This window comes from Notothenia rossii, assembly GCF_949606895.1.
Source record: "Notothenia rossii genome assembly, chromosome: 6".
NCBI classification, from domain to species: domain Eukaryota; kingdom Metazoa; phylum Chordata; class Actinopteri; order Perciformes; family Nototheniidae; genus Notothenia; species Notothenia rossii.
Window position 1 is genome coordinate 45,442,518 of NC_136909.1, and position 14,669 is coordinate 45,457,186.

The 14,669-nt window shown below is 42.7% G+C and overlaps 1 protein-coding gene across 4 annotated transcripts in view; it reads right to left on the minus strand.

Annotated features, from left to right (window-relative positions):
• The window catches only part of LOC307042238 (whirlin-like), a 366,287-nt gene extending 356,156 nt beyond the window's left edge, over nt 1-10,131 (minus strand). For 2 of the 4 annotated variants that reach the window (XM_079686030.1, XM_079686023.1), the window contains exon 1: nt 8,991-10,131. In XM_079686030.1, coding sequence (XP_079542156.1) covers nt 8,991-9,668 — 678 coding nt within the window. In that variant the 5' untranslated portion in view covers nt 9,669-10,131. The remainder of the gene's footprint in view (nt 1-8,990) is intronic. The other 2 variants (XM_079686031.1, XM_079686032.1) reach the window with 1 other exon arrangement.
• Between the last annotated feature and the right edge of the window lie 4,538 nt (nt 10,132-14,669).

Genomic DNA, 14,669 nt, shown 5'->3' on the forward strand with positions numbered 1-14,669 from the left:
GGCTCCTATTGCTGCATGCCATGTGGGCTTTGAGGGAAAGACAGCTAGCCAACATCCCTTGGTCTGCCGTTTTATGAAAGGGGCTCGCAGGCTCCTCCCTGTTTCCAGGTCACTGGTGCCCTTATGGGACTTGGCAGTGGTTTTAGATGGGCTCACTCAACCTCCATTTGAACCCCTGGAAGAAGCTGTCATGAAACACCTGTCAATGAAGACAGTGTTGTTACTGGCTCTGGCATCTGCCAAGCGAGTCAGTGACATTCATGCGCTCTCTATACATCCTTCATGCACTCAGCTTGCCCCGGGGCAAACGAGAGTGTTGCTGAAGCCCAACCCTGCCTTTGTACCTAAGGTGGTTGGCTCATGTACCCCCATTGACATTGAGGCATTTCTTCCGCCGCTGTGTTCCTCTGAGGAACAGCGGCCGAATTTGCTGTGCCCAGTCCGTGCTTTACGCACCTATATGGACAGGTCAAAAGAGTATCGATGCAATGACCAACTCTTTGTATCCTGGGCTAACCCTCATAAGGGCAAGCCCGTTACCAGGCAACGGCTCTCCCTCTGGATTGTGGAAGCGATTGCTCTGGCTTATACGAGTCAGGGTTTGCAGCCGCCAACAGGCCTGCGTGCTCATTCTACTCCTGGACTGGCTACATCCTGGGCTTTGTTCAAGGGTGTTTACATTTGTGCAGCAGCGAGCTGGTCCTCACCGCTCACTTTTGTCCGCTTTTACAGGCTAGATGTCTCTGCTCCAAGTGTGGCCAGTGCAGTGCTGGGCCCCGTGTTGAGACAGGGTTCTACCTGTTAAGTTCTGGTTGTTTTGGTGATTTTCGAGATAAGCATGTCTAGCAATACGGGAGTTTCAATATCCCATAGTGAGACATCGAACGGAGTGATATGAATGAGAACTATAGGTTACTTATGTAACCCCAGTTCTCAGAGTAACATGAAGTGAGATGTCTCACCAGACGGCCCTTCTTGCTAAGGCGAAGCGAGAAGAGGTGCTTATTTTTGAATGACGCTGCGACGTAGCGCAAGCTACTTAAAGGGTGGGTGGATTCCCTGACGTAGACGTCAAGATCACCAGTCAATCAGGATTGGCGTAATGAGATTGATGCTTCTGTTTGCATACTGAAGGATTATTTGAATTATTTGAAGTATTAAAGTAACGTGTTATGGCAGGAAAGTTAAATCTGGTATATTCATTTTAATGTCACCTTATATATATTCATGTGTGTTAAATTTGAAGGGACAAAGTATATTTTCCCTCCCCAATATATTGAGGTGAAGTCTTTGTGTTTAGAGAGGGATGCAAGCAGGGGACATCCTAATTTGGGGATAGCTCCAAAACTCTGGAATGTTTCCCTCATAAAAGAAGAGGGTGCGTTACACATGCCTAGGGCAAATGTGTGTGTTTTCATTGCAGTAAATATATGTGCTGCATGATTACTGTTCAACTATACCTCTGTTTTTATTCTTTCATGTGTGGGTACTAAATGGCTACAAACATTGTGGAGAAATTAGCTTAAACATGTTTTATTACTCTATATGAAATGGAAGCAGGTTTTATGACAGGGACGAGAGAGCTGGGGGAGGGGACATTCTTCCTAAGATTTTCAGCCTGTCAATTATCAGGGAAATCTACTTGTTTTAAATAGATGTGTGTGGTTAATTACTTTGTATTAATAATAACCGTATGTGTAAAGGAAGCTGGAAATATACAATGTGAAACCTTTTATTTGAAGTAAAGATGTGAATAATAGCTCAAACAAATGGAAGGGCTGTAGGACAAATGAGTGTGTTCTCTATATTAGGCCTGTGTGAAGTTTGACTATTTGAAAAGCATCTCTAATACTGCTTAAGAGCATAGGTAATGTGTTCTTCGTTATTATTGATATGAAAGTGATTTACATGTATTACGTATATTTAGCCAACTATAACAACTATATCTTAAAACATACTTTTAACTTGTGTGTGGCAGCCTGAGGCCGGAAGATGGACTCAGGGACAAAGGGCCATAAAGGGGATGTGTGTGTGCTGGCTGCAAGATGTGAAATAAGATAAGGAAACTTGTTGTTTAGAGCAGGTTCGTACCAGACACCAAAAGGTGTCTGGTTTTCGTCAAACTGAAAGAAACTTTTGGTTTCCGGGTTTCTTCTGCTGTGTCGCACTGATTGGGGGCGACAGGCCATGTGTTGGTCTCTCCCAATAAGATGACCTCTGGGGGAAAGCACGCACACACCTCCTCCTGTGTTTTTAGTATGAAACACTGTGTTTTCCTTTGGTTCGCGCTCTTGTTTTTGACCGGCCGTTCCTGAGACCTGTCTCACACGTGGTAGAACCTGAGCACGGAGTACTCTGCAGAGTGCTTCGTGATTCCTTTGTATTTGTATTGTTACCTTGTATCATTAAAACAAGATTATTGTTTCACTTGCATTCTGGTGTTTCTTAATCCCTTCCTTTTTACGAATTTACCCAGCTTATCAAACGACACGCGGAGACGAGGTTGGTTTTAAACATCCTCCAAATCTCCAACAATACGCGTTGAAGCGCATCCCATAGTGAGACATCTCACTTCATGTTACTCTGAAAACTGGGGTTACGTAAGTGCCCTATACTGTGGGGTGAGGTGAGGCACAGATGAGCTCTGCCTCAACTCAGAATGCGTCACCCCACAGAAACTGGCTGGAAAGCGGGCCCTAAGCCGAATGTAATGTTTATAGATCCCTTTATTACATTTATCTTCGCCATCCATAGTCTCTAAATAACTTATGTCACGTATATGATATTTAGGCCCGCTGGTCTCATCCAAGCGGCAAACTCTGGGGAACAGCCGGGACACCAATACGGAAGTGCAACACACTGCAGTTCATACATGGGCTGCTAGGGACTGACTGCAGAAAGGAGCAATTTCCATAGACCCCGATGTTAAAATGCCCAACTTTACAGCAGAAAAAAACATGTTTCTACCCATGGATGCAAAAAATATTATTATCGATTTAGTTAGATTCCACCTTCATGATTATGAATCTGTGAGTGAATTGTTTTCTTAGACGACCCTTTTATTTACATTAGGTCTTAACGTTTTTGCATAAATTAGGGCGTGGTCACTTTGATGGACATGTACATGCCTCACTGTCAGCTAACAGCAACTTGTCCACTCTGCTAGGCTACAACCATAGAGGCTATAACGTTAGTTAGTCATAGTACTGTACTTGACCCTTTAGCTTTAGCCGTGTTCGTGGTGATTGTGCCTTTTAGGGAATATTGTTACAAATACCAGACAATTAAAATGTCGTGCTGTGCGCTTGAATGTACAAACAGAGCTTCCAAGAAGTCTAAAATGATAATATTATACATGTTAATCCCGTTTGCAGGTGTTTGTGTGCTTGGTAGCTTAGCTTGTTACTTATTAGCCAGCTAAGGACGTAACCCTTTATACATATACATTTTAGTTTATGATTCAGCCTTGGGTAAGACTTTTATAGTCTATGGCTATGACGTCCATAATGCTAAACGGGAGCAAATGTTAATAGGGGACCCAATTATCCCAGTTGTGGCCGCCGGAGCTAACGGAGCCGCAGGGGGCTAGCTCCAGCCGGCGTCCCGGAGCTAGCCCACTGCTGTTCCGTTAGGTCCGGGAGGGGCGCACGTGAGCCCACAGGTTCTTGTTGCTACTGTTATTCTACGCAGAGACGGTAGACGCAAACAAAAAAATAGACTTTTGTTTTTAAACTAGAGGGAGATAAGGAGGACTTTTACAAAAATGTAATGGAGATTGTTGTCCAGAAGGATAGCATGGACTTCATCTGCAAGTCAAGGTAAGACCACAATTGTAATGAACATGGGATCATCTTACTAAGAAAGAACAATCCAATATTTAGATTTTGGGTATCCTTTTGTTGAACAGTCTGTTTAAAATGAATCGAAGCATCAGACTAAAAAAGCTTTTGAAAATAACCGGACATTTAGATTAAGGTCAAAATATAATATTTGTAAATCTGACTGAAAGAGTCAGTGCCTCACCAGCCATGAACGTTACCGCACGTCACTGTGTGTGTGTGTGTGTGTGTGTGTGTGTGTGTGTGTGTGTGTGTGTGTGTGTGTGTGTGTGTGTGTGTGTGTGTGTGTGTGTGTGTGTGTGTGTGTGTGTGTGTGTGTGTGTGTGTGTGCTCTGCTCAGCTCTGCTGTGTGTGTGTGTGTGTGTGTGTGTATGTTCGGTGTGTCTGTGTGTGTCCAACAACGGCATTTGTTTTCAAATTACCATGAACAGTAATTTACACACATCTGGCCAACTCCATAGGTATGTGGGTGTTCCCAAAAGAAGTTAGTTTAATCTTAATCTCGATGTAGTGCTAAATGCTGTTGGAGTGCACCGGAACGAACGCCCCGGTATGACGTTATTATTGCTGGCAAACAAGCCCAGGGGCCTCACTGATATTTCAGTTATATCAATATGTGTACAGTGGTCTTAATTTGTTTTAATTGTATCCTGGTTTTAAACTGTGTTAATATGTTTTGTATGCATATTATTCTATTATTTGTTCAGGCTGTTACATACAATTAGCCACTGTTGCCACCTATATTAGGCTATATTATATCATATATTATATTAATATTTGTAAAGCGGTCCTAATTTTTTGTTTTAATTGTATCCTGGTTTTAAACGTTGTTATGTTTTGGATGCATATTGGTATTTCTTCAGGCTGTTAAATACAATTAGCCTCTGTTGCCACCTGCTGGTGAGTAAATATTCAAATAAGTTCAAATTGACAACCGGTCCGCAATTTTTTATAATGTATCTGCCGGTCCTTGGCACAATAAAGGTTGGGAACCCCTGCGTTAGAGTACTAGTTACTGCCAAAAATAACGGCGTTACGAAGGAACACGTTAGTCCCAACACTGTTAATAACTCTACTTTACTCAATTATTGAATCTTTCTATGAGTATATATTTTCGGCGTTGCAGTTTGTAGACGGTCCCTAAGCACTCCTCCCCCTCCTCTAGCTGCTGATTGTGACCAATTCTTGATGTTTAGCTCGGATGACGGTGTGTATCGAACTGTTCTGATCAAAACGACTATGTAGCTCGTTGTCTACCTTGCTATGATTGTAAAGTCATGTTGTTTGTATTTTTACAACGTTATCTTCATGAGTTATTGATCCGCAAAATTCAAATCTGTCAATAACTTAGCTCAGAGTATGCTTTGCGACGTGCATGTCCCCTCGCTCTGAGTGTTTTCTTGAGGTGTCTTTCACTTATGTGAAACCCGTGCCTATTGCCAAGCACTGATGTTATATCTTCATATTTTAGACCAAGCTCAAAGTAAAAATCGATGAACCACTCCATTGATGTGGTTTCTGTGTTGCCGAACGATATCTCGCAAAACATGATTTAAATTTGTTTTTTCAAACTATTTATTTTTTCTTCTCCATGTCCCCTAGGGCAGGGGTCCCCAACCCCCGGTCCGCGGACCAGTACCGGTGTTACTACCGGGCTGCGAAATAGCTGTGAGTTTATCGTAATATTTGCAGAATTATAAATATATAAAAATATTTTATCAAAAAAAATTGAATTGGTTTTTAAAATTTAAAATTAATTAATTAATTTTATTTTATACCAGTCATATTATTTCATCCAAAACATAAAAAATAAATCAAAATTGGTTAGCATAAGGTCTCAGCCTAGAAGCTAGACCAACAACCAATCACCTGAATCTCCCACCCCGGACACACAAGCAGCGGTTTGATTGGCTAGAGCTTGTACTGGCATATGATTCGATTGGTTGACGCTTCCGTTGAACATTGCTCAACTTTTGCAGCGAGCAACGCGAGCAAAGCTACGCTACGCTCCCACAATGCAGTTTGGCGAAAACGTGACGTCGCCCCATTCAAAGTGAATGGTCTGAAGAGTTGAAGCTTTAACACACGCCGCTGTGTGGACTGGCCGTAACACACTACACTTGACAGATGTAAACCGAGGCTGGGGTTGTGGTTTCAAGCTGTGTATATTTGGCATCTGGCTTACTGACACCACAGCATCTAAACATACAGCCGCCTTTACATTAACACAAAGTATAAATGTTCTCTCAAACATAAAACTCTCTACTCAACTCTCCATTTAATTGAAACAATTATACTGGGTTACTTTTAAGAAAGTCAGACACCCTGTGTTCGGGGAAAGTCAACTCATTGATTTCCCATAAGTAACTCTCCACAACACTGTTGTTACATAATTGTAAAAGTATTTATTAACACAAAATGTAATGAGGTCCTCTGTGTCTGCAGCTGACTTTCTGGCCTTTAGTGGGTGAAAAGATTTTTCTAAAAGAGCCATTTTTTCTTTATCTTATTCAGAAGAGTGTCTTGCTGTTTTTTCACTTCAAATGAAGGATGTTCATTATGCCAGGGCTAATTATATTTATGTTATATTTTTTGGTTTTTCATGTTCACAGTATCCTATTTTAAAAATGTACTGTAAACACTTTTGACAGGTTTGACACAACAGGATGTAATTGAGACATGGAGTTGATAAGTTCCTTTTAAATATTGATTTTTTAAACAAATATTTGTTACCGTTAAAGTGGTACCAAACGTGCAAACCCTACCTACCTACCTACTAGGGCTGAACGATATACCGTGTCATGGCGATAACCGCGATATGTGCATGCGCGATATTCACATCGCAGGGACGTGCGATTTTTTCAGGGCGTTCGATATTAAGTAGGTAAATTAAATCAAACACGTCATGTTACAATTATTTTTGCTGCTCGCTACAAAACGAAAACTTGTGCGGCTCTCATGTCAAGGGTACTTGACTGGAGTGACATGCAGGTTCTGAGTCTGCATGCACAGCAAACAACTATTTCAGATGCCTTTGCCGGTGTTACACCATATGAGAAAGGTTCAAAACGGCATAAAGGAGCTGTTGTATAGCTATTCTTAATTTTATTTGTATAATGTTGTTTAAAAGATGTCCACTACTTTGCTGCTATTTGCACAAAAAAGGTTTTAATTGTGGAATAAAAAGTTAAATTACCTATTTGGTCACGTATGTTAATTCCCTAATGTGATAATGAAGCTTCCTATAGTTTAATGTAATACGTTGAATCTCTTGGATCCCTTCTAGACACCACTCTTCTTCATTCACAGATGAACCCCCCTTATTTGAGGGTAAGCAACATGCATGACTTAAGGTATGATGAGTCAACCAGTTAAGATCCAGACGTCCTTCACTAAAATCCTTCATCCGGTTAAATATAGTTTTAAAAAACGCAATATATATCGCAGGGGAAAAGAATATCGCAGTGTCAGTATTTTTCAATATCGTGCAGCCCTACTGCCTGCCTGCCTGCCTGCCTGCCTGCCTGCCTGCCTGCCTGCCTGCCTGCCTGCCTGCCTGCCTGCCTGCCTGCCTGCCTGCCTGCCTGCCTGCCTGCCTGCCTGCCTGCCATTTTTAAACACGGTGACAACAACAGGCGAACTTTGCTGCCTTCAGACCTTTTCATTATCTATTTGAAGTATTTTCCTCCCACATGCTTTCACTCCCTTACTGTATGTCATCTCCATCAAGTAGAAGAACCAGAGGCATATATTATCAATGTGACGACTGACGAGGTTTTCTGATATGTGTATTCTTCTAAATTACTTTTTTACTTTGATGGCAGAAACAGTCCCACAAGTTAGCTCCAAAAATACCTCATATAAATGGGCAGGGCATTGCATTGATTCTGACTGCCGGTACAATGACCAGGGAGTCAACAGTTACACATTCGCTAAAACTATGGCCAATACATGTCCATTTAAAAGAGCCTGGGAACCGGGTCTGAGAACAGAACCTGGTTGATCAAAAATCGGACTATATCTTAGACCTAGACCAATTCTCCTCCACAGTTTTATTTTACAATGAGGAAATGACCATAACTCCATCTGCTAATGAACATTTGATTCCATGCTCGTTCACAGAGCATGCAGTCAAGTAGAAGAATGAAAACAAAGTATTAGACTGGAGGCCGGCAGAGGAGGCTGTTTCTAGGGCAGCAAGGCCCAGTGCTTAATGCACGCTCTCTCTGCCTGAGGCATACAGTGTTTACATCTGGATCACAGTCTGCACCATTTCACCATCATGCTCTGTGAATTCAGAGACCTCCACCAATGATGCTGCTTTATGGCCCCTTCATTCTGCCAAATGCTGTGTGAACATAATTAGAGGTGGAAGAAGTACTCAGATATTATACTTGAGCAAAAGTAGAAGTATCAGAGTGTAGAAATACTCTGTAAAAAGTACAAGTCCTGCATTCAAAATGTTCCTCAAGTTGAAGTAGAAAAGTATTATCATTAAAATATAGTGAAAGTAGCGACAGTAAAAGTAGTCATTGTGCAGATTGGTCCATTTCAGAATAATATAAATGATATGTTTTATAATGATTGATCATGAAAGTGTTATCAAAGCTGGTAAAGGTGCAGCTAGTTTGAATGACTTTGTATACTGCAGGGTAGCTTGTGAATTTACTAAAGTCTAACTAAAGGTATTAAATACATGTAGTGCAGTAAAAGTAAACCATTTACCTCTGAACTGTAGTGGAGTAGGAGTAGGAAGTAGCATAACATGGAAATACTCATGTACAGTACAAGTATCTCAAAATGTTACTTATGTACAGTAGGCGTATACTTGAGTAGGCCTATGCCTACTTAGGGTCTTTACACCACTGAACATAAAAAAGTGCTCTTTATTGGGCAGAGATTTAAACATCAAGCTGAGCTGTTCTGTTTTGTTCTTGAGTGGGCAAGTAATTCTTCCAATTACACTGACAAAACTTGAATGCAGCACAAATGCTTTATCTTGCAATGTGGACCAAAGTTGACCATTATCCGGATGTCTCGCGTGATTAGGGTCTGCTCCGAAAAATGTAAGCTACCTGATCCCCCCCTTCCACCAAGCTTCATTGTTAGGTTCACAATTATTTTTGACACATCCAAACACAACCCCCCTACCTGCACCGCCTCTACATGTGACACGCGGTCGAACATCAGGTCGTTCACGGTCACTATCTGGTCCCCGATCCTGAGTCCTTCTCTATCGGCCGTAGAGCCCGGCTCCACCAGGGACACGTGGATGCCCACGCCGTGTTCCGACCCCCCGCGGATACTGAAGCCCAGACCCTCGTGGCTCCTGGTGCGAGTCAGCAGGACTTTGCGCACCTCTCCAAAGGGACCCTCGCAGAGCGGCGCGGCCAGGGAAGCCGACAGCTCGTCCGAACAGCCGGAGGGGGGGGGCTGCTCCTGGATGGAGCTGACATATTTCTGCAGAGTTGAGTCGCCCTCCGCGCTGCCATTGCTGGAGGAAAGCTCTGTCTTCAGATAGAGTCCCTCGGACGTGTACTGGTCGAACAGCAGCTGGTCAGACCTCGGGATGACCAGGCGCAGCATGGGCAGCAGCTGGCGTTTGCTGCTCGTGTTGAGAATCACTTTGAGAGTTTGGACCAGGTCGAAGACGTTGCGCTTGGCGTGGTACACATTGAGGCAGTGGATGAACTGCTCTCTCTCCGGGCCGCTGAGCAGCAGGTTTAGGGCGGTGTGGAGCCTCCGGACGTTCGCGGAGAGCGCCCGGCCGCCTGAGCCGGCGGAGGAGAGCGGTGTGTTGAGCGAAACGCTCTCCAGATCAGAGCTCATCCTACAGCATGGCGGGGAATCAGTTCATCATACAGACGGGAGGGCGGGTCGATCATCTGTCAACGCGCTATTTAATTCGATCCTCTAGTTGTGAAGTAAAACTTGGAACAGCTCGGCGCGCACCCATAAACTTCAACAGGTGACCGGGGATCTACGCTGATGTGCTCCGCACGCGGTGTTTCAGACCGAAACAAACCATTTTCTCTGTCGAAGCTGGCATTGGTCAAGCACTGTAAACCGCATGCTCTTTTTCTCTTTTGTTGTCTTCCTATTCCATGTACAACACAAGCTTCTGAAATTCAAATAGTGTCCGGTGTATCTGTGAAATCCGGCAGAATAAAAATCCTTGAAAGGCTCTCTTTATGCTTGAAAATCATAAAACAGCACATGAGCTTCTACATGTCCATTGTGTCCACAGAACAAGCTGTAAATCCGTCCGCTCGCTCTGACGGAGCCTCTGTGCACTGTGTGCAGGAGGGAGCTCAACGGGATGCTCTCAGACCCTTCGCGTTTAGGAAATGACGCAGGTATGTGTTTGTGTGTGTGTGTGTGTGTGTGTGTGTGTGTGTGTGTGTGTGTGTGTGTGTGTGTGTGTGTGTGTGTGTGTGTGTGTGTGTGTGTGTGTGTGTGTGTGTGTGTGTGCGTGTGTGCGTGTGTGCGTGTGTGTGTGTGTGTGTGTGTGTGTGTATGGGTTTGTTGCTTAGAAACTGACTACATTATTCACCCTTATTTAAAGGACTATTTTTGCTAAGGCATCAGCTGATGTCATGCATAGTAGCTGCTTAAATGTTTCAACTTTAAATAACTTACCAGTGAATGTCAGAATTCACAAATAGCATGATAAAAGGCCTTGTACCAAAGTTGGTGAATCTGTGCTGATTTAAAAGCACGTGGATCCATCTCAGGGTCCATCTTCAGAATGTGTTGGTTGGGTATTAGTATGCAGATGACCGTAGAGTAGGTGTATGCCTGTCAGCCTTTAAGCTGATCAAGCTGCATTAGCCGATGCCTCCTTGAGGCTCCTTGTCATAACTACAACCTCAGCCTATTTTTAAAAACAACTATTTATAGGCGTTGTCTTCCTCCTCATAACAGTTAAAAGCTCCTTCTGTCTCGCCCAAACTCATGACAGTCCCCAGAAAACATTCTAACCAGGGGCTGCTCCTCCCCCACACTCAGTAGGTGTTTGGTTCCAGCTATTGTAAAGCTGGCTGTTTTGAAAAGGGCTTAATAAATAAAGTTGAGTTGAGTTGATTAAACAAAAAAGATTACATTAATGACCATAGTTTTTTAGCACATGGACATGGTCCACTTGAGTCTACAGTAAGTGACCCAGCTGCCATTTTCTGTTATTTGCTGGATAACTGTGGAGAATGTTTTGATATATGTTTTATTGTGAACAAATGCTAAGAAGGAAATATGTACTTTTGGGGTAAATTCACATTGTAACATTCCACACAATTGCTTTAACCATACCATTAGCATCAACTAACCCCACCCTGTTTAGCAAAGCAGAGTGTTCCGAGTTAAGAATACAGCCTTTCAGATTTCAAAATGCAGGTAAGGGCCAAAATCCACCGTGAATAGGGTGAAAATGTTAAGTAATAGTAAGGTAAACATTTTTTGCATTTCACGTTGTCTGAAATGTTATATTATGCAAACAAGGCATTCTCTAATTCATTATGTGCTTTTTTATAAAAAATGACCTGAACCGAAATCTAAACATTTTGTAGTGGAAGTCACTGTCAGTAGATAACTAGATCTAGATTTAAAGTAGTAACAGTTGCAGCAGACCTGCAGGTTTCTGGTAGTTTGTTCCAGATATTTGGGGCATAATAACTGAACTTCTCCATGTTTAGTTCTGACTCGGGACATAAAGCTGACCAGTCCCTGAAGACCTGAGAGATCTGGATGGTTCATAATTTAGCGGGAGATCAGAAATGTATTTATGCCCGGGACCATTCGATGCTTTATAAACCAGCAGAAATATTTGAAATCAATTATTTGACACATAGGAAGCCAGTGTAAAGACTTCAGAACTGGAGTGATCCACTTTCTTAGTGTTAGTGAGGACTCGAGCAGCAGCGTTCTGATAAGCTGCAGCTTTCTAATATATTTTTTAATGAGACCTGTAAAGACACCATTACAGTAGTCCAGTCTACTGCAGATTATAGTATGGACAAGTTTAAAAAAGTCCTGCTGTGACATTAATCTTTTAATCCTAGATATAATCTTAAAGTGATAGTAGGCTGACTAGTAACTGTTTTAATGTGACTGTTGAAACAGCTATGTTAAAGGTCCCATGTCATGCTTTTCCGGTTATTACCCGTCCCCTTGTGTGTTATGAAGGTTTACAAAGTCACAAACCCTCAAAGTACACCCTGTAGCGAGTACAACTATAACACAGAAAAGACCTGTCTATGCTGCCCCAAAACGCCTCGTTGGAGATTTTCTTTTTCAATGTTGTAACATTTTTAAGTAAAATGCTTAAATCTGGTGCACTTTGAGCAGAATTACTAGAGACCTGGGGCTGTATTCACAAAGGATCTTAGGGCTAAAAGTAGCTCCTAACTGGCGAATTTAGGAGAAACTCCTAAACATAATGGGCGTAAGATAGGGTGACCATATTTTGATTTCCAAAAAAGAGGACATGCTGCCCCCAGCCTCAAGATACTTAATGATACTCAACGTTTACTCAAAGATGCCTTATTGTTTTAAAGTATGCCTCCTCTGTATGGATATACAATTATTATTTATATTATTTTACTGTATATAACACAATAATATCTCTCTATAACCAAAGACACACCAAACCAAGGTTACTCAACAATCAAAATGCTTTATTGTACCAAAAATCATCTCTGACAAATCTCAAATGCACAAGAATAACTTAAACATCAATCTGTAACAAAATAATAGCTCTCTTTTCAAGTCTTACTGGACAAAAATAAATAACAAAATATATGAAATAGAAAATAGAAAATCCAGCTTTAACAAATAATCTCTTTGTATCTTGTCAATGTAAACAATAAAACAGTAACCTCACAAAGATACTAATGTAATTATTTTAAAAGTGCACTATGCAGTTTTGGATTTCACATTTGCATAATTTCCATTAGTGAACATAACCTAACATAACATTTGATTACCTAAATCAAACCAAACACATTTTGAGGCACCATGAACCAAATATAAGCCTACTTTAAATGTTTGTAAACACATATCCAGGCCCTGTCATTGTAAACAACCACAGTGAAACGACAACTTTTCACATATTTCTAGCTTCAAACAGTTTTCTAGGGTCCCAATTTAAAATTTAAAGTTTAAAGTTTCTCTCCCACAGCTACATAGCTCTCTCTCTCTGCATAGCTGCATACTTCAATCTTCTTCATCCTGCTTTTCTTCTTCATCCTCCTTGTCTGCCCATCGATATTTAGCTGTGGAGCTGATCTTTCCAGCAGGTTTCGGTTGCTCAACAAATAAGCATGAAAGTATTTGCAAGACATGTCTTTCAAATTGTATTGCACAAATAGAATCCCCTTCAGTGACTCAACAGACAGCTGGTTCCTCTCCTTGGTCCACTGGCTCTGCATCAGTGAGAAAACCCTCTCAACATTTGCATTGTGAGAGGAAAGTGCAAAGACAAACTGTGCAATCTTTAGTAGTTCTGAGTAACATGCAATGCTTTTGGCCTTCTCAAAATATTTGGTCCACTTCTGGTGCACCTGCAGGCCACTGAACTCCTCATCACGGTTGCACCTTTCTGTGAATCTCTTCAGATTGGTGACCTGGTCAAAACACTTGACATCATCAATTACCACCCCCTTCTCTCCTAGGAACTTGATGCAGGCCTCCACATCATTCCACTCTGGTGGCTCACTCAGATCCATCCACGTGAATGTGGAGAACTCTTCCATGGGAGTCATCCACTTCTCCAGATACTCCAGACATGTACTGTACAGGCCTTGCACATCAGCACAGAACTGGTCATATTCCTTACCAAGTCCATCACTACGCTTTTGTGCCAGTAGTCCCTTAACTTTAAGGGACATGAAGTTGTTGCTCTTGCGTTCAAGAAGAATGGTGTGGATGCTGTTCATTATTTTCTTTACCTCCATAATGGAGTTCTTCTCCTTTTCCATGTCTTGAATGTGGGTGTGGAACGCAGACATGAGTGAGTGCATGTGCCAGAGGTAGATCTCACTGAATTCGTTTACAAAAAACTTCTTGATCACTGTGGGTGGTTTTTGCTGAGACAGAAAGAATGTCTTTAAGGCTGGAAACATCTGTATCATCCTCTCAATGCCTGGGAACAATGACAGCCACCTTGTCTGGCTGTGAGAAAGCATCCTTCTGTATTCAATGTCAACAAAATCACAGTACTCCTTCAGGCTCTCAGTGTGCACAGTGTAAATGTGGAAGAACTGGTAGATTTTGAACATGATATTCTCAAGGTCAATGTGGCAGCGGGGTGTGGTTTGGGCGCTGGCTGCTGGAGTGAAGGGAGTGGCTCGGCCTGAGGCCAGACAGCTGATCGGAATCAGGTAATCAGTGCAGGAAGAAAAGCATGTCGTAACCTGGTTCTGTTCTGTTATGCAGTAGGCGGGATCCTGGAAGGTCGCCAAAGGACCTGTGAAGTTTCCCACCCGGGCAACGTTTGAGACCCGCGCATATTATTGTTTGGAGTTAATAAACGCCTGTGTTTCACCAACCTGCTCTTTCCGTCCTGATTTGAACCCTGTGTGAGCGAAGAGGCTCACAGTGGCACCTGAACAGGGACGATGTCGGAAGGAGAACCCCGCTGGGTCAGGCCCTCCAACGTCTCGCTCACATGCAGGAGACCACCACAGCATTACAGCGACAGCAGAGCGAGGCTCTGCTCGGGATCGCCTCGAGCCAGCGCGAGGACCAGGCTCTCCTACGGGAGCTGCTGCAGCGTCCGGCCGCTCGGGAGGGCGATCCCGCTACCAACCCGGCCAGACCGCCTTCAATTGCCCTCCA